The sequence below is a fragment of the Chlamydomonas reinhardtii genome, chromosome 12 (assembly GCF_000002595.2).
Source record: "Chlamydomonas reinhardtii strain CC-503 cw92 mt+ chromosome 12, whole genome shotgun sequence".
In the NCBI taxonomy this organism is placed as follows: domain Eukaryota; kingdom Viridiplantae; phylum Chlorophyta; class Chlorophyceae; order Chlamydomonadales; family Chlamydomonadaceae; genus Chlamydomonas; species Chlamydomonas reinhardtii.
Genome location: NC_057015.1, coordinates 1533165 through 1558559, shown reverse-complemented (window position 1 = coordinate 1558559; position 25395 = coordinate 1533165). Strand labels below are relative to the sequence as shown.

General features: G+C 64.2%; 5 protein-coding genes across 5 annotated transcripts; all 5 read right to left on the bottom strand.

Moving 5' to 3' along the window:
- Nucleotides 1-17: 17 nt before the first annotated feature.
- Nucleotides 18-3259, bottom strand: CHLRE_12g486850v5 (uncharacterized protein). The gene is made up of 8 exons (XM_043067851.1): nt 2727-3259; nt 2314-2434; nt 2101-2165; nt 1855-2010; nt 1642-1698; nt 1337-1516; nt 905-1162; nt 18-747 (listed from the first exon to the last, which is right to left on the bottom strand). Exons 1-8 carry the CDS (start codon nt 3216-3218, stop codon nt 178-180), a joined length of 1899 nt encoding a protein of 632 aa, XP_042918084.1. The 5' UTR covers nt 3219-3259; the 3' UTR covers nt 18-177.
- A 48-nt stretch (nt 3260-3307) lies between these two features.
- Nucleotides 3308-6269, bottom strand: CHLRE_12g486851v5 (uncharacterized protein). The gene is made up of 9 exons (XM_043067852.1): nt 6060-6269; nt 5827-5966; nt 5488-5649; nt 5086-5290; nt 4685-4863; nt 4488-4595; nt 4118-4250; nt 3725-3997; nt 3308-3500 (listed from the first exon to the last, which is right to left on the bottom strand). The coding sequence occupies exons 1-9, from the start codon at nt 6231-6233 to the stop codon at nt 3450-3452; spliced, it is 1425 nt and encodes a 474-aa protein (XP_042918083.1). The 5' UTR covers nt 6234-6269; the 3' UTR covers nt 3308-3449.
- A 90-nt stretch (nt 6270-6359) lies between these two features.
- On the bottom strand, nt 6360-11179 carry CHLRE_12g486900v5 (uncharacterized protein). The gene is made up of 9 exons (XM_043067853.1): nt 10415-11179; nt 10044-10144; nt 9717-9786; nt 9370-9531; nt 8635-8766; nt 8181-8393; nt 7790-7978; nt 7427-7534; nt 6360-7148 (listed from the first exon to the last, which is right to left on the bottom strand). The coding sequence occupies exons 1-9, from the start codon at nt 10454-10456 to the stop codon at nt 6999-7001; spliced, it is 1167 nt and encodes a 388-aa protein (XP_042918082.1). The 5' UTR covers nt 10457-11179; the 3' UTR covers nt 6360-6998.
- A 184-nt stretch (nt 11180-11363) lies between these two features.
- On the bottom strand, nt 11364-18879 carry CHLRE_12g486950v5 (uncharacterized protein). The gene is made up of 4 exons (XM_043067854.1): nt 18426-18879; nt 17937-18212; nt 17408-17529; nt 11364-17216 (listed from the first exon to the last, which is right to left on the bottom strand). Exons 1-4 carry the CDS (start codon nt 18526-18528, stop codon nt 13278-13280), a joined length of 4440 nt encoding a protein of 1479 aa, XP_042918081.1. The 5' UTR covers nt 18529-18879; the 3' UTR covers nt 11364-13277.
- Nucleotides 18880-19398: 519 nt separating this feature from the next.
- CHLRE_12g487000v5 (uncharacterized protein) lies at nt 19399-25199 on the bottom strand. The gene is made up of 7 exons (XM_043067855.1): nt 24807-25199; nt 24545-24666; nt 23922-24149; nt 23546-23704; nt 23248-23312; nt 22970-22996; nt 19399-22801 (listed from the first exon to the last, which is right to left on the bottom strand). The coding sequence occupies exons 1-7, from the start codon at nt 24925-24927 to the stop codon at nt 20809-20811; spliced, it is 2715 nt and encodes a 904-aa protein (XP_042918080.1). The 5' UTR covers nt 24928-25199; the 3' UTR covers nt 19399-20808.
- Nucleotides 25200-25395: the final 196 nt, after the last annotated feature.

The following is a 25395-nucleotide window of genomic DNA, read 5'->3' as shown; positions in this document are numbered from 1 at the left end:
GCTCAGCTAACCCCTGCCCGTGTTGTCTCCAGAGAGCACGGCTGCCCGTTCGCGTACACAAGCTTTGTGGCTTTGTGCCCACACCATCACTCCACACCCGACTGACCTCGCACCTCAGGCGTCCATTCCTTCACCGCAACTTGCATTGGTCTCCGCGTGCACGCGCTTCACACCCGCCTAGGCACTTTGCACGCTCTCCGCAATCTCAATCAAACTCCGCGCCACCGCCCGCGCATGTTTCAGCCCGCCCTCCAGCATCACCGTGCCCAGCACGCCGTACACGCACTCGGGCACCCGCGCCGCCACGGCCGGGTCCCCAGTGTCCCGCTCCAGCTGTGGCAACAGCGCCACCATCTGCGCCGTGCGCACTGGGGCGCTGCACAGCCGCGCCAGCTGCTTGCGCAAGCGGTCTGAGGCCGTGCCACGTGCATTTTTGTTGGTGCCCAGCGCCAGTTTGCTCTCCACCGGGTTTTCAACTTCCCGCTCCAGCAGCACCTCCATGGCCGCGACGCAGTAGACCTCTCGGCCGAGCGCAAGCAGCGCGGCCGGGGCGGTGGCGCCGGTGGCGATGGCGTGCGGCAGCGGCGGGTTGAGGGCGTCAACGGCGGCCGGCGCGCCGTCTGGCGGCTGCATCGGGGCCAGGTACGTGCCGCGCGCCAGGCCGCCCCAGGACCGGGGCACCGGCATGCCGCGGGCCGGCGGCGGCGGCATGGCGTACAGGTAGCTGTACCACAGCGCGCTCAACTCCTGCGAGCGCAGGAACGCGAACGCCACACAAATGCAGCCGATGGAGCTATGTGCACCAAAGGGACTATGCAGCGGGCACATGTATGCAACAATTAAGGCCGCATGCATCCACCGAACACGAGCCCTGACAACCGATATGCCCATAGCTCCGGCCTACCACAAAGCGCGCCGCGTGCATCGGCTCGTACTTCTCCCCAAACTTCTCGAGGGACAGCACCAGCGGGCCCAGCGTCTCTCTGAGGTACCTCGCCAGCAGCTTCACTTCATGCGACGGCTGTTCGTTGCCACTGCCGCTGCCGCTGCTGCTCTGCTGGTGCAGGTCGTCCTTGCCCCGCGGCAGGTTGAGCTGCCGCGGCTGCCGCAGCTGGCCGGGTGGCCGGGCCACCAGCGCTTGCTCCAGCAGCCGGCCCACCACCTGCGCTGGCGGTCCACCCCGCAATGATGTCAGCGCCATGCCAGCATGAAGTGGTGGGCTCACCTTCGTTGGCCCCGCCCCATTGCACCTGCTACTGCCACACGCAACATAGCTGCCCACATCGTCCTTGCACGACATACACACACTGCAGGGCCGGGCAGCCACCGTACTTACGTCCGTGGCAGACTGAGTCGGCGGGCCAGACACCGCCGCTGTGCTGCCGTCCTCGCTGTCGCTGCCGGACCGGGGCCGCAGCAGCACCTCCGCCACCAGTTGCGCCAGCGCGGGCCTCACTGCCTCGGCGTACCCGCCGTCCAGGTACAGCACCGCCAACAGCGCCTTGGCCACGTTGGCCTGGAGGGAGCAGGTAACCACCAACCGCAAGAGGTGGCGTGGTTTTAACGTGGGTGTCACTCGATCACAGCCAAAGCAGCAGCACACCGGTACTGCGCCGACTTGGCATGCCTTCATGGCCTTACCAGGTCTTTCTTTGCCGGGCGCTGGTTAACGCGGCCATAACGGGCGTGCGTGCCCAGCTGCGAGTTCAGGCGTTCAGCGTTCAGCACGAGAGGACGCTCAGCGATAGTAACAATCAGAGCAGCGCTGTCGCGGGCAACACGTATGTCAAACCCACATGACATTAAAGCATGTACAAATGCCCCTAGCCAGCACACCACGGCAATGCTGCTCACCTTCCACCTCTCAACCAGAAGCAACGGCAGCTCGGCTTCCACCTCTTTCGCAGCGCAGTTCATAATTGCTTTGTCCACGCCGACATGCGAAGGTAGCGGTTGTCGCACGCTGGCGCTGCTTGGATTCCCCTCTGCCTCGGACTGTGCCTCCGCCGCCTACGCACACCAAACCGCAAGGCGCAGCACATGCATCCCACATCAATCGGTTGCGTCTCGCACGGAGCCGGGTGCTGCACTAAGCCTCACCGCGGTTGACTTCTCCAGGACCGACCAAGCCAGCTCCATCGTCGCCAGGTGCATCACCAGCTCGCCTGCAGGCGCATTGGGAGCCAGCAGCGTGACAGTCGGGCGAAGCCTGGCCTTACTTCCATGCATACGGCTTTCCCGTCCCTCCGCCGCCTTATGCATAGTCCACTGTGCGCCACCCAAGGCCCCGCACTGCTCGCCGGCCCCACCCACCGAGGCACGCCAGGTGCGACGCCGGCAAGGGGCTGGCGTTGTACTCGGCCACTGCCAGCTCGGCGCCCAGCAGCGCCATGCCCGCAGCCTCCGGGTGGCGCAGCCTCACGCCCAGGTCGGCCTGCGACAGCAGGTCTTGGCACTGCTTGCTCAGCATGCCACAACGTCCGTCCGCCCACCTGGAAACCTAGGCGCTGGTCGCCTGTTTCCTGATGACACCATCCAGGCACCCACCAACACCAGGTCCACTTGCCCAGAATTCGTATACCAATGGCCCGTCCGTCCACATGGAACCTGAGGCGCACACCACCGGGTGCTGGCGGTGCATGCACCGCGTGACCCAGTACTATCCCACCCCCACCCGCCCCCCCCCCACACACAACCGTGCCCACGCACCCACCCGGGCCGCTCACCTGCAGCTGGTCCAGGTCCATCTCCATCTTGTCCAGCAGCTCCTGCATCTTGCTGGCCTTGTAGCAGGACAGCAGCGCCACGTACTCGCACAGCGGGTTGCCGCGGCGGGACGGCCGCCCCGCGTCGCTGGCCGGCTGCACGTCCCGCAGCCGGTCGAACATGCGCCGGAACGCATTGCTGGGGTCGCCATTGCCTTCGTCGTCGGGAAAGAAGGCCGAGGCAATGGCCGCTGGCGGGGGCAGCAGCACAGGCCGGGCGGAGCGGCCGTTGCCACCGCCGCTAAGGCGTGAGGCGGTGTGCGGCAAGCCGGCTCCGCTGCCGCGGGTCGCGGGCGTTATGCATGGCGACGACGCGCGTGAGCCACGCCGCGACTGCTGCGGGCGTGCCAGCGCGGCGCTAGTGACCGCGAGGCAGGCGGGAGCACCACCGGAGCACGCGAAACGAGACCGCGATACACCGCCGCTGCTCGGTGGCGGGCGAGACTGCAACATTGTCCCTAGCGCCCAAGTGAGCGCAACACAAAGAATTCTAGTAACCCAGCGTAGTAAAAACACTTTTTAGTAATAAACAAACGGTCTCGCAAATGTCGTCTAGGATGGTGTGACCGAGTTCCATGCGAGATGTACCCCATCCAGTCCAACACCTCCGCCAGTCCCAGGCTCCTGTGCATCCACCCTGGAAACCCGCGTGCAGTATTATCACAATACAGCTCATCCACACATTTAATAGCCGGGCATCAGCGACGCCACCTTGCGCTCCAGCCGGTGCATCTCCTGCGGTGCGGCGAACGCTGCTGGGTTGGGACTTGCACGAGCACTCCCGCAGCCCGGCGACAGCACGCACCAAGCCTTGTCCCCGATCACCTCCTACCCCATTACGGCATGCGGTACAGAGACCCAGTAGCAGCAGCCCGCAGGGGCGACCATGCCCCAGACCATGCCTGCAGACCCACCTAAACCTAGCCCAAACCCAGCCCCCGCCCAGCCCGTCCACCCACCCGCACGTCCGCCAGGCGCATGGACTCGAGCGTGTGCATGCGCCGCACCTGCGCCAGCAGCGCCCGCTGCGCCGCCGCCGCCTCGCGCTGTGCCGACCGCAGCGCCTCAGCGCACGCCGCCTCCGCCTCAACTGCAGCCAGCGCCGTCGCCTGTGCTGCCGCCCGCTCCCTGTCTCCAGTGTTGCTGCTGGCGCTCCCGCCGGAGGCCTCGTCACTCCGGCCGCTGGAGGTCAGCAGCCGTCTCCGCAGCGCAACATTCTCCGCACGCAGCGACTGCGAGGATGGGTCACACGCACACCTGGCTTATAAGCAATCCTTGTAACTTGCAATCACATCTGCAAGCTCACATACAGGTGCTGCCAGCTTTTGCGCATGTACGCTGCCGCGCCGCACCTGGCAGGCCGCCTCCACCGCCTCCGCCCGCTCCGCCGCCGCCACGCTGGCCTGCTGCGCCGCCACCAGGTCGGTCTGCAGCCGCACCACCACCTCGCAGTCCCGCAGCGCGTCCGAGCGCAGGCCCACAATTCTGGGGAGGCAAGGCGGGGCCGGGTAAGCTCAGGTAAGTGTTTCCGATGGCGTGAATCGGGGCAGGACGGCACGCCATGCGCGACGGGCAGCGCCTGCCGCGCCGCAGGTGCGGTTATGCGTGCGGGATTCATGGACCATGCTTCCCAGTTCCCTTCGGCTCACATACATGTGTTCCCGGCTCCCCTCACGACACAGGCAAGCCGCTGTGGCCGGTGCTCCATCTCCACCAGCTCACCGCTTCTGCAGCTCCGTGACCTCCTGCCGCAGGCCGTCTCCACCGCGGGCGCCGCCACCACCACAACCGGCGCTGCCGCAACAGCAGCGACAACATGAGCCACAGCACCTGCGCACATGAGATTCAGGGTCAACGGGCAACCAGATTCACATGCCCTTGCACTGCAACGTTTGCACGACACGGCACCCGCCACTCACCCAGCGCCTGCCCCCGCCGCGGCCTCCTCCTCTGCTGCTGCCAGCAAGTCCTCCAGCTCCGCTGCTCGCTGCCGCGCCGCGGCCGCCGCCGCCGCCAGTGGCTTCAGGTCCGCCGCCCTCGCCTCCAGCGCCAGGCAGCGCTTCTGCAGCTGCTCCAGCACGCGGTTCTGATCGCGCACCTGCAGCGAGGCCGGAGGGGGCGAAGGGGCAGGGTGAGCACCGCTCAGCTGAGCGTGTGCCTAGCGCTCATGGCAATGGGCTGGGTGCTGGGACTGCAGCAAACCGCATCAGTCATTGTGGCCCATTTCTGACGGGCCAGTGAGGGTGCGTGTCTTGCTAACTCTGCGCCAAGTACCGTATGCAAGCATGCTGCCGCTTCGGCCTGTGGTCTACCGTCTCACCCGCGACTCCAGGAACGCCTCCGCCCGCTGCACCTCATGCAGCGCGCCGCGCTTCACGCGTGCCAGAGCCGCCGCCGTGGCTGCCTGCGCCTCCGCTAGCCGCTGCCGCGCCGCTGCGTCCTGCGCCGCCAGCTGCTCGGCCGCCTCGCGCTGCAGCGCCTCCACACGGGCCCGATACAGGGACTCCACCCGCTGCAGCTGCTGGCTGCGAGGGGGGGGATGCACAGGGTGGGGTAGTCGAAACCAATGAATCTAAACTAAACCGAGACCGTAAAGCAGTGGAACGTGAGTAGTAGCACGGCCGTGGAGGGAGGGGGACATCGCGATGCAGCCTTGAATTGTGGCTCACACGGCATGCTAAAGGCATTGAGGAGCTGGCTGCATTGACACGACGGCGCGCACCTGACGTCCTGCCCACTGACGCTGCTGTCACGCAGCCTCCGTAGCTCGCCCTCCGCCTGTGCCAGCCGCCGCTGCAGAGCCTCGCACGAGGCCTCCTTGTCCGCCAGTCGGCCGCTCACGTCCACCAGCTGCTGCTCCAACTCGGTGGCGTGCGCCCGGCAACTGCGTGTGATTACAAAAACACAAACAGAGAGCCTGTGTGCCTGTATGTTATAACCCCAGGCGCGATTCTGAACAACAGGTACACACGGGCCTGAAAGCAACCCAAACGTGCCCGGAATGTGCAGAGGCTCGGAGTGTCTGTACAACGCGTCTGCGCCCAAGGAGCCGGTGCTGTACCTGCCAAGCTGCAAGTGCGCGTCTTGAGCCTCCTGCTTGCACTGCGTCAGCTGCTCCCCCATCCTCAGCAGGTCACTTTCGCGCTTGCCCAGCTCCGTGTCAAGGCTGACAACCTCTGACTCTGAGCACTCAAGCTTAGCCTGCGTTAGAGGGGCGGGGGGCTGCCGATGTCACCGAGTGCACCGTGCAATACCCCGGCGAAGCCCGCTCGTCGCCTCCGCTGCAGTATCCACCTGGAGGTCCTGCAGCAGCCGGCCCAGTAACCGGTTCTCTTTCATCAGGGCATCGACACGGCCTCTTAACGTAGCATCACGCGCGTTCTCTGACACTGCATCGCGGCCAGAAGTGCTGGTCGTCGACAGGGAGGCTCCAGGCTTTGAGCCAGAGTTCTCCAGTGCTTTGGACATGCCGCTTGTAGAGCTTTTGAATGTTGCGTCGCCCTGTTCCGAGCTGCGCCCAAGATGTTGACTTGTTATCGATGGAGCAGGTCTCGACAGCCCGCTCGCGCTGGATGGTGGTCGCTGCATGGTGGTTCAGTATTTATCGACAATCATGACAGTCCTGAAACACATGGTGTCTTCTTCCCTCAAAGGGCCGACTCCGGATCCAGAGGCACACGGCCACGGTGCGCCTGTGCCGTTCGCCCATCTTCCCCGTCCGCACCATTTAATATCGTCTTAACATGCTAAATCGTTGCATTCAAGCGTGCTTGCATAGCAGTTCACAAGACGTCTGCGGCCCTGCCTACGAGTGTCAATCTTCACGAAACACAACGGCACTCACTGAGAGGCGTCTCCGCGTCTCCGGAATCAGATGACGCGCATTTCAAAGGTACCTCCCCACGAGTCATCAGTCTTTCAAACCTCAAGGTATGCAGTCATTATCTATCGATTCCAGCTGCAGGCACGTAGCAGGCACGGTACCACGCATAAGTGCACAACGCGTGCAGCCGCCTGAACAGTTAGGCCCCATTCCGATTGTAAGGTGAATGCTTATGATATACACTTCCCCTCGCTCATGCGCACAGACCTGCATTTGCTCACTCTGTCAGCTCATTGACATATTCTGACCCGGTATCACGCGTCAAGCCCCCGTCCTTGCACACGCGCGCAGCCTTTGCTCCTGCAAAGCGTATCCCCCTGTACACCACCCTGTCATTCCCTGCATTGCCTCTATTCGATGCCCATCGCGCTCCAGTCAATGACCAGCTCCTCCTCCTCCTCCTCGCCACCGCCGCCGCACTCGCCACAGCCGCCGCCTGCTCGCCGGTGCTGTAGCCGATCCAGAGCGTCCGCCTCGCGCTCCTGCTCCTCGATGGCCGCCTGGCCACAGGAAAGGACAGCAGGGTAAATGGGAGGAAGGGGAAGTCGTTTCCACGCCCAATTCAGTGAAATCCGGGAAACCCGGGGAATTCAGGAAGCACATCTAGCTCGGACGGTGCGGTCGACGGGTAAATATTGTAGACTGCGGTTGGGTACACGAGTGCGGATGCGGAGCATCAGGTAGGACCAGGCACGACCGGGCGCGTGGAGCCAGCACCGCCTGCCACCGCCTCCCCTCCCCTCCCCTTCAACCCAACAAGCTGCCCGCGCACACTCACCCGCCTGGCCTCCTCCTTGTCCAGCGCCGCAAGCTCCGCTGCACTCATGGCCGGCACTGGGTAGTCGCGACCCGCCGCCTCCGCCCGCCGCCGCACCTCCTCAACCGTCTGCAGGGGCAGGAAGCAGTGGCGTGTGCCAACAGATGATGCCGCGGCACTTGCGCATTATGGTCTCCTGGACATGCTCGCATAGAGACCGAGCTGCGAAGCTCCGACCTGCCCGGTACCCTGCCTCGCCATGGAACCCCACCCGGTAGCCCGCGTAGACCCCTTGCTCGTTCACTGACTCGCATGCACACGGCGCCACCTTCATCCCCAGCCCCCCCCTTCAGCCCCACCCTCCGGCACTGCGCCCACCCTCACCTCGGTGAACAGGCCCAGGCTGGGCACGCCCCGGTTGATCCGCTCCCGCAGGTCCGTGTGCTCCGCCAGCCAGTCCCACATCAGCTTGTGCACGTGCCCCCGCACCATACGCAGCGGCACTGGGTGTGCCGCCACCAGCGCCAGGTACTCGGCCGCCAGAGCTAACCGCTCGCCAGGCGGCGCGGCGTACTGCAGCGGGGCATGCGGTGAGGTGGGTGGGTGGGCGAGTGGGTGGTCATGCGCTTGGCATATCCCCTGCGGCATATCGCCTTTACCCCAGCCCTGCCGCATACCTCCCTTCCCCTTCACTCCCTCCATCCCTTCCTCCCACTCCGGCAAGCACCCACGCACCCACCCACCCACCCACCCATCCATGCATACCCTCACTCACGTCGCCGCTCGCCACCGGCTCCCGGCGCGGCGCGAACAGCGCCGGGTCCGCCAGCAACCCCTCCGCGCTGAGCACGCCGTCGCAGCCGGTGTAGGCCAGGCAGGCGTCCACGTCACCCAGGTGCCGGATGTTGCCGTTGGCCAGCACCGGCACCGACAGCGCGGCCTTGACGGCGCGGATGGCGTCCCAGTCCGCGCGCGTGGCGGACAGGTCCTGCGCAGGGCGGCGTGCGGAAGGGGCTTCAAAGGAGGGTCGGAGTGCCGGCAGCGTGCTGGAATCTGTGCTTGGGCCTGCTGCAGCCGCCCCTTGTCGTGCCGCCCCTTTCAACCCACACGATCCACACGCAGCCCGACCCGGTCCACTGCCCCGAGCCCAGCAAACCTCCCTCCCTCCGGCCTTCCCTCCCTTCCCCCCTTCCCTGCCTCCCCCCTTCCCTGCCCTCCTCCCGCCGCACCTTCTGCTCCCGCAGCCGGCCGTGCACCGCCACCAGCCATGCGCCGGCGCGCTCCACCATGCGCGCGTACTCCACCGTCTTGGCCAGGTCGGGGAAGATGCGGATCTTGGCCGTGACGGGGATGCGCAGGCCCTGGGTGGTACGGCCGTGGCAGAAGAAGCGCACGTGGGCCAGGTGTGTGCGTGTGTGTAATTGTGTGCGGCGCTGTGCGCGCCCGTGTTGGTGAGCTCAAGCCTAGCCCGCGCTCCACCGATTCCGGGGCTTTACGCACGCCAGCTTGCCACCTCCACCCCTGCGACCAACATGCAGCCTTCAACCACTCCCTCTCCAGCCCCACAGCATACCACCCCTAGCACCGCCCATACCTTTACCTGTCCCCTCTCCCTCACGCCCGGTCACGCCCTCCCTGACTCTCCCTTCTTTGTGCGCGCGGGCCCCGTTTGGCGTTCGTTGGGCGCGGGCAAATAACCCCTCATGTATCTCTCGTGCGCGTGCGCCATCACTCTCACCAGCGCTATGCTCGGGCATACAAACCTCCCCTCCTTTCTCTCTAACCCCCTCCCCCTCTCGCCAGATTCCTTGGCTATTGGGACCTAATTCGTTGTGCTCGGGCGTACAATCCCCCTCTCCTCTCCCTCCCTGCAACTGTCGCCTCTGCCTGTGCTCCGCTAGTTTGGCTTGGTTTGCTTTAGTTTGGGCTGGCATTTACAAACCTCACCGCCCTCTCCCCCTCACCTGCGCCAGGCCCCGCACCATGGCCTCCACCTTGGGTAGGTCATCCATTAGGAACGCGCCGTAGCCGCCCCGCTTGGCGATGCGCTGCGGGCAGCCGAAGTTGATGTCGATGGCGTCGCAGATGCCCATCGCCTCCACCATGCGCGCCGCCTTGAGCAGGTGCTGCGCAGCAGCGGCAGCAGCAGCAAGGACAGCGGCAGCACGCGTGTTTAGACATTCAGCGTATGAAAGGGCAGCGATGGGTATCAGGCGCGCCGCCGGGGTCATCAGTGGCGGCGCGCCGCAGCAGGTGCCCGGCTCCTTGCCTACACTACCGAAATCGTGGCCACCCAGTACAACCGACACACCTGCGGCTCGTTGGAGCAAAACTGCACAAACAGCGGCCGGTCCTCTGTGCATGTCGTCAGCATCTCCTCCCTGCGTACCAGGCGAATTTCGGTGACGCGGCAGGTAGGCGGTCCAGCCGCGGCGCCGTGGAGCCCAGGCCACTGACCGCTTGCGCAATTATGGCTACAGCTGCCTATGCTAGGTAATCTTGCTCTTGCGCCAGCTTCTTTCGCTCCACCACCACACACAGACCCAGGCGGCCAGGCCACCCGTGTTCTTGGCCCTCGCTTGCCCCGGAGTCGCCGGTCCGTCATTCAGCTGCTCAGCGGCGGCCCACGGCTGCACACCTGTACTTCTTGTCTTGCGTGAAGATGCGCGCGTGCAGCATGGGCGTGTAGGCGCACGTGGCGCCGTGATTACGGCACAGCATGCGGAACGGCAACTCGGACTGCGGTGGCGCGCCGGGAGGGCGGGGGCAGGCGCGCACGCGGCGCAGCCGTTCAGGCGGCAGCTAGCAGGCCCCGGGAGGAGGCATGCAATAGCGCGCTAGCGCAGAACGCCACGAGATATGCAAAAGCGCGCTAGGGCAGAACGCCACGCGTTGGTGAATGCGCCCAGCCACAAGAGTGAGCCCCCGACAGCCGCGAGCGAACCCAGGGGAAGGCCTCGTGGGAGGGCCCAGACGCAGCCGTCGGAAAGCCACCCCAAACCCACCTACCTGGTCCACCATCGGCGCCACGTGATACTTTGGTGCGCCCATGCTTCTAAACCACTCCCACGCTTTGTCTGCTTGAGGGGCCCGCTCCACGCAGGAAGGCGATGCCGATGGCTCGGGTGCTGCGACCGCCGCCGCCGAGCTAGCCGGCGGTGCCGCGACTGTCATCGTATGCTTGTTGTAGCGCCCGTGTCTATGAGTGGTCCCTGAGAACACGCTGGCTACAACAACTTGTTCACCAAACGCGCGCGCGCACAGCGCGCAAAGTTTGCGAGGGGCTTCAGTAAGGAGCGCGCCGTTGTATAGAGTCAATGTCGAACAGCTTGAATGGGGCTTGATGACAATGCAAGAATTCGAGAGGTCGGCGTCACGGCGGCAGCTTTGTTCAATTATGGTGACGAAAGAAGAAGCTCATAAAGCTACGTCTACAATTATTAAAAAGCAATGTCCACGATTCAAGTTTCCTGCAGAACCCGATGAGCAATTGAGCGGCATGGGAACTTGGGAAGCGCTCCTCACCTTCAGCAGCTACAGTGCCCAAGCAATTACTTGCAAACAGTAATCCCTTATAAATATGTATCACACTCGGAGCGGGGTCCAGTTGCTTCCGGGTTGCCCTGAGGCGGGCGGCTGCAGCGGGTTGATTTCCTTCCTCATCAAGTGGATATCCTGTACCACTCAATAGCGGCCGCCCTGGCGGGTCATGCGACCGTGCCCCTCTTAAGATGCCTACTTGGTGTGCAAGCCATGAGTGGTGCAAGCCATAACTTGATGAGCAGCGCAACACGCGGGGCCTCAGAGGGAGCGGGGAAACGCTGCCCCCCAACCAGGGGAGAGTATCCCTGGCCTTAGCTATCTACGGTATTAAGGGTGCACCTATACTGCTAGATAACGGATCAGGGTTGTGCTCGCGCTCGTAGGCGCTCGTCAGAGTGACACGTCTCTAATAACAGCCATGACACCATTACAGCCATCCAGGACTGCCGCCCGGACCCGGAGGTGTGACATCAGTACGTCAGGCTTATGTCTTATGGCAAGGCAGCGCTATATGTATATGGCACAATAAGCAGAACAATACGATAGGCACAGCCAAAGGGACATCGATGCGCGTGTGCGTAGGCGCCACCCTCTTAAGCAGACCTCCTAAAGCACCGCTGCACCAACAGGCAGGGACAACGCTTCCAAGCGGCACGTACGGTCTCGCCCAGGAGAAAGCGCCCTCACCTGGTACAGCCAGGGACAGCCTGCCCGCCGACAGCTCCACACAAGGCGGCCACCACGTGTGCACAACCACGCCAAACACCAACGCAGGGCAGGCTCCCAGCGCCCTATGGCTGTACATCAGGATGGCCGCTTGAGTACAAACGGCCCTCGTGCGCACCGCAACCAATCCTCATTACCGATATGTAGCGCAGCAGGGCAATTAACAACCATTGCGGCGCGGCCTGCAACCCTAAAGTCCGATAAAGCATTAGATGAACTACTACACGGCGGAAAATGATGGCAGCACTCCAGGTGCGGCAAGTTGTGAATGTATTGACGCATGAGGGACCGTCCACATTCATCAAGGCTTCTGCCCCGCGTGATAGGCCGCCTATGGCAGGTATGCTATGAATGCATCTCGATTACTGCAACGAACTATGCCAGTCTCTCCACCTGCCTGGCCGTCGCATACACCGCACACACTTTAGCATCAAGGCTTCAATGCAATCGTTCAAAGTGCTAAGTACGAGCAGCTTTGTTTGGAGTTACGCACGATGGGAGGAACCAGGGAGATACTTGCAAACATGCGGCCTCGTTAAGCTGCCAGCCGCCCTAGAAGCATGCACGCACATCACACTTTAGCCTTCCTGCTCAACCTTAAGGGACGGACATTGCACCCTGGCCTATTCGTGCGAGCCTACACACGTTATCCGCCCAATGAAGCATGGTCGACACGTACGGGGTAAGCATATGAGTGGCCGTGTATCAGGCCCGAACACTCTTAGCATGATGCAACATGACACCGCAGATTCACCAGGTTGGGGTTCTAGGATGCAATGCCGCGGTCCAGCACACGCGGTTGTCGTACGAAGCATGAAAGCAGACTACATGACCCTACCACAGGGCGCCCATGCCTCGGCCCCGTGGACCGCTAAGCATAGCCCTCCCTGCCGTAGCCCCCTCAAACAATCCTGCACCTATCCACGGCTATCCACGATTCGCTCCTTAATATTAGTGTCCCTAGTTCCTGTTCTCATTGTCTAATAGAATGTCCTCACTTCTTACAGATACTGTGCCCTCGGCGCGTATGTCACCAGGCGGCTGTACCCATTTCATGTTGCTGGGAAACTGGGGAAAGGGTGCGAGTACTCCATGCATGAAGAATCTAAGCGCACAAGTAGGGGCGCAGCCTACTTCCGTCGCAATTGTGCACCATTTGGATCCGCTGTTTGCAACAACAATGTCAAACAACCCACAATGCAATCGCTGCAACAACTGGACAACGCAATCCTGGCGCGCGCACACACACCACACCAACACATACACTTCGGCAGAGCAAGGGTAAGAAACAACAGGGGCTTTGTATGTATGCCGTGCGGCTCGTGTGTACGTTACTTGCAGTTGCTGAAGCTTGCTCCGCGTCGTGGTCGGTCCTAGCACCCCGAGACTTCACGCAGCAGGGCTGGTGATTCATCGGACTAAGGCTAATACGGTGCTTGGCTTCGGCCCTCTGGGGCCTTGCGCACATGCACCTCCAGTATACCTCCTTTCGATGCACCCACGGATGCCGTGCATGTCTGACGTCCGCCTCAGAGCTCCACGGCGTCATTCTTCCAAATTTGTGCGGCACCTAGGCACTGACCACACAGTTCCAGGACCCCAGCTACGGGCGCTGCTTCGGCACGGGCAGGGGCAGGGGCCGCAGGAATGGCGGCGGAGGTAGCGGCAAAGCTACCTTGGCAGATGCATGAACCGGAGGGTGGGGCAGGTGGAGTTGGTTGCCAGCCTCCACCCCTGAATCAGCCTGCTGCTGCAGCGGCTGTGCCTCCAGCAGCACCTGCTCCTCTAAGGTGGCGGAGGCGGTGCCTCCAACCCCGGTCAGGGACCAGCGGCGCGCGCCACGTAGCACCGGGGTCGCCACCGCGTCAGCGGCGTCCGCGCCGGTCGATGCGCATGGGTGCAACGGGATGCGGAAGGAGAGAGAGTTGGCTGCGACGCCGCAGCTGCTGCTGGTGCAGCTACTGCTGCAGCCGCCAGTGCTGTCTGCGCCGGTGAAGCGCAACGTGCGCGGCTGCGGAGCCAGTGTGCGCACCGGCGAGGGCGCAAAGGGCGGCGCGAGGTCTGCTTGGACGGTGCTGCCAAGGTCGCAGCTGGTGCGCGCGTCCGCAGCAGCTTGCAAAGCGGTCTGCATGCCGGCAAAAGCAGATGCTGCCACACGCGCTTTGCCTGCCTGGCTCTCTGCGACTGCCACCGCAGCAGCTGCCAGCTTGCCGGCGGCCGCGGCTCTGAGTCCTCCGGCGTGGGGCGCAGCGCGACGCACGGCGCGCGGGCTGCCAAATGGCGAGTCCAGCTCCGCAGCCGAGGGGCCAAGACGCACACTGGGCAGAGGCTTGGCGGCTGCCGCAAACGGCGTCGGCAAATGGCCAGACTGCAACGGGGCGCCTGCCTCAGTCTTGGCCACTGCGTCCCAGGCCACAGTCACAGCTGGGACAACGGGACCCACAGGTGAATCACAGTCGTTGCGGTTGCGGCACGCAGGACTGTCACTCTCAGGACTCGCTGCGCCACTGCTGCCGCTGGTGCCAGCACCGCCACTACCGCCGCAGCTTGCGTCATCGCTGCCTGCCGGGGAGCCCATGCTCGGCCGGCCGGCGCCCGGCGCGCCGCCCGCCTGCGCGGGCGCCGGCATCGGCGAAGGCAGTCCGCGAGCATTGCAGGCGCTGCCGCAGCTGAGGCTGCGGACGAAGTCATCGTGGTCATCTGTCAAGCCGCCTGGGCGCGGGTAGGCAGCGGCGCCGTGGCTCTCCGCCCGACAGCACGGCATGGCTTCCGAGCTGCAGGTCGTGCTAGAGCCGCTGTGCGGCAGCGGCAGCGGCGACATGATCAGCCCTGGCGGCGGCGCCTGGCGCTTGGCCTCCTGTGACATCATGCGGAGCAGCAGCGAGGGCGGCGGCAGCGGCAGCGGCACACTAGGCGACTGCTGCAGAGGCGGCGGCGGCGGCGGCAGCGCCGTTGGCGGCGCAGTGGCGGCGGGCCCCAGGACCCTGGACGTCAGGGACAGGCTGTGGCGCGGAAGGAAGCCCGGCGGCGGCGGCGGTGGCGGCATGGACGGGAGCTGCAGTGACGTTACCCTGGCCATGCCACTGCCGCTGCGGGCGCGCGTCTGGGGCACTGCAGCCACAGCAGCGGAAGCAACAGGATCGCGTGTAGGCGGCGCACTAAGCAGCAGCTGGGGCTGGGGCTGCTGCAGTCCGCCGCTGCAGGCGCCGCCAGAGCTGCTTGTACGGCCACCGCCGGCAGCAGTGGCGGCAGCGGCGGCGGCGGCGGCCAGGCTATCAGAGTAAGCCTGGGCGCCAGCCGATCCGGCGCCGCGCGAGAGCGGGGCGCTTCGCAGGTTGGCAGGCGGCGTGCGGCGTGCCGCGGCTCCCTGAAGTCGGCCCTGGGTGTCAGCTGCGGACGCGCTCTCATGCTCCAAGGCGGTGTGGGTGGGGCCAGCCGACCAGCGGAGGAAGGTCGGCGGTGGAGGCAGAGGCACAGGCAGCGCAGCCGAGGCCGTGGCGGCCGGCACCAGGTCGGCGCCGGCCGCGGCCTCCGCATCCACCTGGCCGTCTGTCGCGGCGGGCGCGGGCGCCGACAGGGCCTTGAGGCTGATGCTGCGACCGACCCAGCCGCGGCCACCACCGCCGCCGCCACCGCTGCTATTCAGCCGCATCGTCTCACCACTGAGGAGTGCGCCGCTGCAAGACGCGCGTGCCAGCGGCGCCGGAGGTGTTGCCGCTGCTGCCCTCGCAGAGGTGTGACCGGTCGCACTGTTACTGGTCTGGGTGTTTGGGCTGCACTTGAGGACGCGTGCGGTTGCTGACGCGGCACCCGGCGCCGACCACATCAGCTGTGCAGGCGGGGCGTCGTCCTGGTGGGGCAGGCTCAGGCCGGGCTCAGCGGCACGTGCAGGGCGCGGGATGGGCTTGACCTCAAGTGCACAGAGGTCCGGCGAGCCCAGGATTGAGGCACAGGTGGCGGCGCTGCTGTGGCGTGGCTGCTGCTGCTGAAGCTGCAGGTCAGGCAAGGGCTGCGACGCCGGCATGGAGCCGGAACCGTCTGGGAGCCGCATCAGTGAGCGCGCCTTGGACGGCTTGGGCTGGGGCTGCGGGGCCGGCGCAGTGGCAAAGGTGCCACTGAACGTCACCCTGCGCCGGCCCGGACTGGTGCCGTCGGCAGAAGAGGTGGCGGCGCGGCCGGCGCGCCCCACGGCCTTGTCAGTCGGCAGGCTGGTCACCAGCTCCGTCGCGGAGGGCCCATGCCCGCGCCCCGAGTCGCTGCCGCCACGCACCCGCGGCAGCGCTCCTGATTTGGCGGCCCGAGCGGCTCCAGCGCCAGGGGCTGAGGTCGCGGCAGACGCGGCAGAGGAGGAGGAAGACATTGAGGAGACGGACTCAGGTTTGGAGCGATGAGGGACGGCAGCGGCGGGGTGGGTGAAGAGGCGGCAGGCGATGTCAACCTCATCGCTGCCATCGGTGAGTGCGGATGCGAGCGAAGGGTAGCACGACGACAACAGGCGGATGGGCGCGACGTCCGCTGCCGTGAATCCCGACGTCCCGCACGTGGTCACGCCGTGACTGCCGCCCGCCAGAAGATAAGGCTGCACTCGGGAGGAGGAAGTGGAGCGCCGGGCGAGGCCGTCGCCGGCGGCCGCGCCACTCACGGATGTGGACCGCCCATACCGCCGCGAGGCAGCGGCTCTGTCGTCGGCGAAGCTGCCACCAATGCCGGCACCGGCACCGGCGGCGCCAGGCATTGACGTGCCACGGACGCTCGCCGCCACCGCCACAGCGGCGGAGCGCGGGGCCCAGGCGGTAAAATGCTGCCGCGGCCGCGCCGCCGCCGTCGGCGACGAAGCAGGCGCCGGCGCCGGAGACGCCTTGCCTGTCTGCTGGCCGCCGCGGCCGTCGCTGCGCCTCCGCTGCGCCTGCTGCTGGCACCGCCGCACCAGCCCGCTAACTAACGCCACGGCCAGCAGCGCGGCGGCGGCGGTGATGCCTGGCGCCGCCGCCCCAACCTGCTCCAGCCGAGCACACGTGCGCGGCGACAGGCGGTACAAGCACTGTAAGTGGACCACGCCCGCCGCTGACTGCACGAGCCGGCCGGCGCGGGTCACCAGCGCGGCCGCCAGCGATGCCACCGCCCGCCACACCTGCGCGCTGACGCTGAGCGGCTTCCGGCGGTTGCGGCGGACGCTTCCGGTGTCCACTCCATACTCGTCTGTGTCTGAGCCCTTGCCACGGCGCTCCGCCGAGCCGAGTCCAGCAGCGCCAGACCGCGACGGCGCCGGCGGCGGCAGGTGTACAATGCTCGGGCTGAGGTGGTGCTGCCTGCGCTGGTGCGCCCCGCTAGCGGTGCCGCCGGCCACGGCCGTGGCACCTGGCGACGCCGACGCCTGCTCGCGTGCCAGAGGCTGCTTACGGTCCCCATGCAGCTGCTGCTGGCGGCGGCAGGCATCTGGGTTGCAGGCTCCTGACACGGTGACGAATGGGCAGCTCACGCCAGGCGGCACCAGGCCAAGCCAGTCACCGGCCGTCTGGGCTGTCACGGCCGCGCCGACGGTCTGTCGCACGGTTCGGGAAGCACAGGCTGGTTGTCAGAAAAGCGTGTGTTGCTGCAGAGCAGTGCAGAGATTAACTCCCGGCGCGGTAATTAGTGTTTGTTGCGACCCATCACACATGCCCAAAGTTGTGAAGATGCCCCCAACGCAAGAAGCTAAGAAACTTAGGAAACCGGAGCCGCTGCCAAACTCACTGGCTGCAGGTCCACCTCCAGCGCCATGAAGAACACGGCGAAGAAGGGTTCGCCGCGGTCGGGGTCGCAGGGGAACAGCCCCGGCGGCACGTCCAGACGCGCCACGTACCGATCACCCAAATCTGTCGCGTGTGCAACAAGAGAGGGCAGCGTTTCAGGACTTGCTCAATGTATTTGACTATGCGAGTGTTAGATTGCGGCGAGGGGCGGGCAAAGCGAGGAAGTAGTCGGCGGAAGGCGGGTGGAAGGCGGCGCGCCTCTGCACCGCTGCTATGAAATTAGGTTACGTTAGTAAAGTTACGGGTGAACTCGTAACGGGGGGGTCTAGGTGGGGTCTGACCAAGCTGCTTTGGCGGAGAGAACGTCACTAGAGGAAGTTATGAGCATGAGAATGCGCCCGGTTTTCATCAGCTGGTTTGATGGATGCTGCTCGGAGAGGGTGGGGTCTGACGACCTGTGTCCGACGACACGCAGGCGGGCTTAACCAAGCGCTCAAGGGACTGAGCCCAGAGCTGGGCCGGCTCCGCACCTGTATGCTCCAGCGGTGCACTGCCATTCAAGCCGACTGTTGCCATGGCGCAGTGGCGTGGGAAGGCCCGCGTGAAGTGGGCGCGAAGGTTGTGCTGTTCGCCGTGGAAGGGGGAAGCTTTGGGCGAGTCGACCGACACGAGGAGCGCGCCCCCGCCGCTGTGGACCGTCACGTAGCCGAGGGACGAGCCGTCGTCCGCAACGATGGGCACCTCATGGTCTGAGCGAAATGACACACACGGCTCCTCTGACTCGGTGCTTCCTGGCTCTGCGACGTCTGCCGATGCACCGGGAAGTTGACAGAATTTCAAATGCGCGCTCGACAAGGGGTCGAAGCCGAAGGGCCATTGACCAATGCCAGAGCTAATAGTCGCTGCAAGGAGCTTGAACTTAAATGCCATAGTGTTCCCCTACCCTTGGACTCTAGCTCCCTACCCAAACCATTCGCCTGGGAAGGTAGCCAAGCGCCTTGCCCATAGCAGGCGCTTACCATTAGCCTGATACAGGCCATAGCTGCCCTGAAGTCGAAGTAACAACTGGGCGAGCAACACCAACGTAATGTGCGCTTGCCAGACGTGCTGGCGCCGCGCCATAGGTGGCTCTGTCTCAACAAAACAGATAGACCAGCCTGTGAGGCGCTCTACTACAATTCTGCCATGTTTGGCTCATAAACTACAAGACCAGCAGGCGCGGCGCGAGCCCCTATGTCGCGGCAAGTATGCACGAGTAAGCGGCCTAGGTAGTATCAAATGCTAGATGGAGAAGATTGCTCGTATCAAGCGTAAAAGGCGACACTCAAGAATGGCGGGAATGACGGCGGTTGGTCTCATGCGCAGCGAAGGCTGTGGCCAGCCGCAAGCTGATCGATTCTTCCTCGCGCCTAAGTATGATCCATAAAAGCGTGCATGGATACTCCAGCCGCAAAAGTGCGCGCTTGCTACGTGTCATGTTTTTTGCTGGGTTTCTGAAGGGCAAGGTGGGGCGATCGACGACCCCTCGCCCAATCCCCTCCCTCCCCTCCCGCGGACTGCTCCTCCAGCAGGTTGCGATATGCGACGAGCCCAGACCTCCCTCTCCCATGCAATTGCTTAAGTTTCCCTGGCACCACACCATTAGATCCATGCACGGACTCGTAACTCAATGGGGAAGCGACGGAGCGTTGGCGGCATTCGCGGCGCTTTCGCGGCAGCTGGGTGCTGACACAGTGACAGCCAGGGCAGGGATGTCTACTTAGGTCAAGCAGTTTTAATACTTGGTACAGCTGTTGATCACCTGTGACCTCCAAAGTTGTGCACCATACTGACCTGCAAGGCAACTCGTGATGCAAGGGCTACTTGCTCTGATCGCTCCAAGGAGGCGCCTCCATGTTGGCACATCTCTTGTGGCACTTCTGCTGGCTAGAGGGTTATGCGATTGCCGCAAGGTGCGCATGCGAACTTGTAGCGCGAGCCGACGTGGCGTTTTGCGTGCCGTACCGTACACAGGTGCAGCCGTACCGTCCCAGCTGCAGCTGCCACAACATCCTTCCCACAGCGTCCACAACACAACGACAACAACAACGCCAAGCCATACCAGGCAAGACTGCTACCGAGACATGGACGGCAGTCAGCCAGTTAGGGGCAACAAATGCAAACGGCCCAGTTGTTGTTGGCAGCAGGGCCAGCCAAGGGTCCCCATCTAGGTAGGTTTGGCGACACGCGCTCATCATACCGCCATTTCAGGCCATCCATCTGCATCTCTGTACGACATTGGCCAGTGGCAGCTACGGCTCAAACGTCTCGACTGGTACCTATACACACATGCCGCTAGCGCGCACCCAATGGAGAGTGTTTTCATGGCAAGGTGGTGCGTTTTCACCGGGCCGGGAATGCGGGTGTCGGCGCAGTGCAAGCAGACCTGTTTACTCTACTATCTACATCATAACATGACTGGCGTGCACCCAGTGGAGAGCCTTCGAGTACCAGAGGTGCTGGATGTTCAAATGGTTGCAGCGCATGTTGCGTCTGCGTGGTGGCGAACAACGAATGCAAGGTGCCCACACTTGCCAAGCGTGCGTACGACGCCCGAACGTCTACACAGTTGACACCATGTGCAGAGACCATCCTGAAACTGAGCCATGCACAAAAAGGTTTAAGCTCAATGAAGGACATCGCAACGCAACGGCGGTGTGTTGCATACAGAATGAAACCAGCAGGAGAGAATGCAAGTACTATTCACGAATGAACTGTCGCGGCTCAAGTTCACCCACATTACGGCACTGAAACTGACATACGGTACTACACAGCAGATCGGCAGAAGCCACCACGGTGGTCGGTGCTGCATGTGCTGCATGTGCAGCGGCTACACATTGTCCATGAGTGCCGTCCAGCGTGGCCACTAAGCTAGGCCTTGTTCATCAGGGCGTCTAGTTCTACAAGCGTGTGCTACAAGCTAGTCTGGAACTTCCAAGCACACACCACTGATGGGATGGAGGATGCCACTGATGGCAGATATGCATGGCATGCAATGCAGCACGCGCCTCACAACACGGATCTAAAGAGCTAACCGCCAACGTGGGACGGACAAACGCCTGCATCGGCGTGCAAGTAAGCCACCGGCCAAGGAGCTGCGTACCACTATCTGGAACGCGTTCAACGGTAGCTGCTGCATGCCATATTATCGAGAATGCTTTATAGACAAACCATGCATAGTTAATAAGGGTTCACAATAATCGTATTCACGCCCATGCCTGGCCTCTCTCCTGGCCGCTCCATGCACTGCGGCTTGCACCATCTTCAAGGCCAACTCTCATCCTGCCATCCATTGCATGAAACCTGCATGAGTACTTCATGATAAAAGCTGACAACATCAGCTCGCCGTCAGTGCGATCCAATCTACTGCAGCAGCCGGCGCATGCGGCTGCCGAAGCTTATTTGGGCTGGCCGGTTGACAACAAGCTCGGTGCCATCATCGTCTGCTGACATGTCCACCAATACGCTCACCTCTGGAGCTTCCGGACCTGCAGCGCTCGTCTGCAGCGCAGCGGCGGCCGCGGCAGCGGGCGCATCCGAGGCGCCCGTCCCAGCAGTGCGCGCCGAGAGCAGCAGCGGCCGGGCGCCGGCGGCGGGTGCCGGCGCTGGCAGGCAGCCGAAGAGCGAGGGCGCGGCGCTGAAGCTGGTCGTGCTGATGAACGAAGCCGCATCTTGGGAGTCATCTTGGATAACCGCCAGCTCCGGCGGCGGAGGCATTGCAAAAAGGTCCACGCCGCCATTGTCGGTGGCGCATGGCGTGGCCAAATGCGAGGCGCCGCCGCTGGTAGCGGCAGCGTAGGGAGTCGTCGTTAGCGCCGTGCCCGACAAGTTTGTGTGCGGCGGCACAGGGCCGCTGCCGCCACCCATGAGGCCTGACATAGCCGAGCCGAAACGGCCCGACCTGCGCTTCCAAGACAGGCCACGAGCAGGCGCAGGCGCCGCCGCCAGCGCCGCGGGCAGCGCCCGCACCACGACCGGCAGCACACGCGCGGGCTGCTGCTGCAGCTGTGGCGGCGGCGACTGGTGTGCCTGAGGCAGCAGCTGCGGCGGCTGCAGCGAGGCCTCTGTGGATGACACGCCGCCGCCGGCGCTGCGTCGAGCACTGGCACGTCGTCGATCGAAGCTCGTGGGGGGCTGCACCGCCCCGACTACCAGCGAGGACAGGTCCTGGCCGTGACTGGTAGTGCCGCGGCTGACGCCGCGGCCGACGGCACCGCCTCCGGTGCCGCCAATGCCAGCGCCTGCATGACTGGCTTCGAAGGCGGCCGCCACGCGCTGGGGCACGGGCGAGTTGGGGGCGCTGTCCTCGCTGCGGTCGAGGTAGCGGCGCGAGTCCTTGGAGGTGGAGTGCGAGGAGGCCGACATCTCAATGGCGCCGCCCGGCGAGGGCATCGGTGACGGAGAGGCGGCGACGGCCGTGGTGCGGCAGGTGGGCAGGCCGGGGTAGGCGATGAAGGAGTGCCCTGCGGCGGCGCCGGCTGCGGAGGCGCCGCCGAGGCGGCGGCGGCCAGAATGCGTGGTGGTGAGGCGACGCTCCATGGCAGCGGCGAAGAGGCCGGCGGCGGCGGTGTTGAGGGCGGCGGCCAGGGAGGAGGGGCCTGCGCCGTCGGCATCGGCGTCGGAGTCTACCAGCTCGGCGCCAGCCACGCGGCTTGTGGGCGTCTGAGGCACGGCCATTGCAATCGGCAGCGGCACGGCGGCGGCGCCCGCGGCAATGGCGCCGCCACCCACACTGACGTGCGTCGCTATGCCGCCGCTGGCAGTGCCGCCGCTGCTGGAGCCGCCGTTCGCGGTGAAGCGGGCAACGCCGGAGCTGGTGCCGACACCACCGGCTGGCGATGTGGGGCCTCCGCCAGGCCACATGAGCGTCTGCGCTAGGGCGCCGTTGGTGCTGTCACGTGGGCCACGGCGGCGGCGGCGCGCGCGGATGTACATGAAACCAGCGATGGCTACGGCTACCACTGCAGCGCCGCCAACCGCGCCCGCCACGACGGCAATGATGTTGGCGCCGCCGCCGCCGCCGCTGCTGCTGTCGGCACTGCGGGCAGCGTTGGCTGCAGGCGTACCGGGTGGGTCGGGCCCGGTGGCGGCCGGCAGCTCGGACGCGACCAGATCACCGCCGGTGTTGATGGTGCTGCTACTGGTGCTGGTGCCGGTGCTGCTGCTGGAGCTGGCGGCCGCCGCTGACGATGCGCCCGAGTCTGCGCTGCCACTGCTGGTGCCGCTGCTGATGCCGGTGCTGCCAGAGTGTTGCGCGTGGTCCTCGGAGTTGGAACCAGCGTCAATGACCACTGGCCCGTCCGCTGTGCCGGATGAGGCTGAGGCGGCAGAGGTGGCATTGCAGGCCGCCGGGTTGCTGCGGAAACAGGATTGAGAAATGCCGCGAATGGCGTGCCAAAACAAGCGGTTGGTAAGTCGCTTGGTGCCTCCGGACAGTACATGGCACACTAAGTGGGTGACACGTCGTTGGGACGAAAGCTGCTGCGGCGAGCACAAACCCCAACTTGCTGAGCCTGAGACTTACCAGGCTCCGTAAACGATGTTGTATGGGCTGTCATTTGCCGAGAGACGAGCCGATCACAATTTTTTTGGGGGGGGCGGGGAGCGTGATTAGCGCGTGTGCTCGCTTTGGTACATCTTCGTCCCTGGCCTTCACACACATGCTAGCAGCGTTATGTTGCCCTTGCGCCTGCAAAAACGCATTCACACGTCACTGTGGATCTTCCGTTCTGCCCACATGCACACGCGGACACGCACACACGAACGCACACGCTGACACACTCAGATGCACATTGCACGCACCAGCCCGGCACCAGCAGGTCCTGCGGGTCGCCCACACTGACGGTGGTCTGTGTGCCGCCGCCCAGCTGCAGTCAGGCGCAAGTGTGGATACAGGGCGACGGGTACGGCCCTCGTTGGCTGAGAGGCAACTCCAGCGGCGATTGGCACCCCGCACGGAACGGAGCCCTTCCCCTAGCCGGCTTCGCGCGGTAAGCCATCCCCTAGCACCCCGGCCAGCCGGTCCCTCCATAGCTGCCACGGCCTGCACGCACACTCTCACTTACACGCCCATACGCTCGCACCTCCCCCCGGTGCCCACCTGGTCGGACAGGTCAACGTCCACCCGGATGAACACGGCGCGCAGGAAGGGGTCGGTGGTCTCCGCCGTACAGCTGTACACGGCGGCCGGCAGCGGCACGTGCACGCCCACGCCGCTGCCGTACACGGCCGGGTCCACGTGCACACCAGCGTGGTAGAACTGCGTCGTGGAAAGAGCATGGCGATCGCCAGCCAGAATCTAAGCGTGCATCGTGGATTGTGGGGGCTGTGAACAACCGGTCGGGGGCTGCACTGGAGGGTGCTGCGGCCACCGCTCCCCAAGCCGCTCGCCCCCCGTGCGCCCTGCGCAGCTCCCAATACATAAGCGCCCCGTCCAACCCCGAGACAACATGACAGCACCCCTCATTGGATCCTACCTCGGTGGAGGCACAGTCCTCCGGCAGGCGGCGTGTGATGGCGATACGCAGGTTGTGGCTGGTGGGGCTGCTGGGCGGCGCGATGAACACGTGCGCCCCCTCCAGCAGGTCCACCCGGATGCGCACATGCGACATGCCGTCCTGCCGTACAGGCCCCGGCGTGACGGTCATGGAGCCCACGATACGGCTGCCGTACACTCCGGCTAGGCCGCTCGCTATGATGGGCAGCTGCGGGGAGGGGTGTGTGTGTGGGCGGGTGTAGTTTTTCCCAAGCAAGTTGGGAGGCGGGTGGCAGGGCTGAGTTTGGGTGGCGGCACACACATGTTACAACGAAGAGTGTGGCCTAAGCTGCACGGTTGGGGCGGGGCTGCCTGCAGGGCTGCCCTACAGGGCTTCACACACGCGCAGGCGAAGGCGTCGTGGACGACGGTCTTTAGTCTCAACTGGACGAGTCGCCCCCTGCGCAGCTGTCGGTCTGAGAGGTTTGGACGCAGCAACGCAAACTTACACGACCATTTTATGCGGGTGGCTTCCCAGTGCCGTTCGGCCGTATATCTTGTGGGAGTGACCCGCAACCGCGAATGTCGGCCAACTGACATGCAAACCTGACGCCGCGTGCCTACCGTGAAGTCGATGAAGAAATCCGAGCACAAAGGCTCTGAGTCTGGCCCCACGGCACCTCCTTTGTAGGCAGAGCTGCGCGTTGAAGCTGGAGACTGCGCATCGACCTCAGCGGGAACGTAGCCTGTTGCAGTAAAAAAACATGGAGTGATCATATTTCGATCTACTCTTCGAATGGTTGGATGGCTCGCTCGCAAATCTGGGTTAGGCAGGCTTTGAGGTAAGGAGGGAAACCGACAGCCCAAGCCCCCGACTCTGGCGCACCGGAGATAGGACCACTGGCCGCTTGCAGTAATCTACTTAGCCTTGCCCAAGCACTGCATGAAAGGCTCTGCTCCGCGTGGGCAGCACCAAACAGCAACAGTGCAACCAGAGCGAGCAGCATGGATTGCAGACTAAAGCTGGCCACTTGAGTCATCATGCCAAAGAGATTTCAAATATCACCGGACATCAGTCGAGCGGAGCGGTAAAAACACGCTTCCTTCGTTGCCGTTGGCTTCTTGCTTCAGTAAACGCGAGTGTAATCAAGTTTAGTTTGCTTCTGCTTAAGTTTCCTTTGGGATCGCTTATTGACACGCCTGTTCGCAGCCCATCGCTGCTGGCGGGCGGGGGGGGGCTAGGGCCCTTGGGCGCGAAACCAGCCGCAACAATATTCTGATGTCGCCGCAATGCTATTGAGGACCTTGTACTTCTTTGCTAGACGATCGCCGTCCTTGTTCCAGCCTGCTTTGGCCTCCTTCCTGCCAAACCCCACGAAACTATGCAGCTGACAGCCGCGGGTAGGCCCGGAGTACTCCGCCCGGTAACCCCAAGCGCCTGCACGAACTGGCTGCCAGTTGCCGCACGCCACCAG

Bases quoted from the DNA above. Each gene is read 5' to 3' on its own strand.
- CHLRE_12g487000v5 (XM_043067855.1), bottom strand. From the start codon at position 24,927: ATGCTGCTCGCTCTGGTTGCACTGTTGCTGTTTGGTGCTGCCCACGCG. The intron at 24,667-24,806 runs GTGCGCCAGAGT...TTACTGCAACAG, and splicing joins GGCCAGTGGTCCTATCTCCG to GCTACGTTCCCGCTGAGGTC. The intron at 23,313-23,545 runs GTGGGCACCGGG...GCCTGACTGCAG, and splicing joins ACGTTGACCTGTCCGACCAG to CTGGGCGGCGGCACACAGAC.
- CHLRE_12g486900v5 (XM_043067853.1), bottom strand. From the start codon at position 10,456: ATGGGCGCACCAAAGTATCACGTGGCGCCGATGGTGGACCAG. The intron at 10,145-10,414 runs GTAGGTGGGTTT...GCGCCACCGCAG, and splicing joins TGGCGCCGATGGTGGACCAG to TCCGAGTTGCCGTTCCGCAT. The intron at 9,787-10,043 runs GTGTGCAGCCGT...CCTGGTACGCAG, and splicing joins ACGCAAGACAAGAAGTACAG to GGAGGAGATGCTGACGACAT.
- CHLRE_12g486851v5 (XM_043067852.1), bottom strand. From the start codon at position 6,233: ATGTCCAAAGCACTGGAGAACTCTGGCTCAAAGCCTGGAGCCTCCCTG. The intron at 4,864-5,085 runs GTGAGACGGTAG...GCCTCGCTGCAG, and splicing joins AGGCGTTCCTGGAGTCGCGG to GTGCGCGATCAGAACCGCGT. The intron at 3,998-4,117 runs GTGCGGCGCGGC...CCATCCTCGCAG, and splicing joins CGGTGGAGGCGGCCTGCCAG to TCGCTGCGTGCGGAGAATGT.
- CHLRE_12g486950v5 (XM_043067854.1), bottom strand. From the start codon at position 18,528: ATGGCGCGGCGCCAGCACGTCTGGCAAGCGCACATTACGTTGGTGTTG. The intron at 17,530-17,936 runs GTGCGGAGCCGG...CACACGCGACAG, and splicing joins TGCACCGCTGGAGCATACAG to ATTTGGGTGATCGGTACGTG. The intron at 17,217-17,407 runs GTGAGTTTGGCA...ACCGTGCGACAG, and splicing joins TGGAGGTGGACCTGCAGCCA to ACCGTCGGCGCGGCCGTGAC.
- CHLRE_12g486850v5 (XM_043067851.1), bottom strand. From the start codon at position 3,218: ATGTTGCAGTCTCGCCCGCCACCGAGCAGCGGCGGTGTATCGCGGTCT. The intron at 2,166-2,313 runs GTGGGTGGGGCC...ATGCGCCTGCAG, and splicing joins GTCGCACCTGGCGTGCCTCG to GCGAGCTGGTGATGCACCTG. The intron at 1,517-1,641 runs GTAAGGCCATGA...TGCTCCCTCCAG, and splicing joins GCCCGGCAAAGAAAGACCTG to GCCAACGTGGCCAAGGCGCT.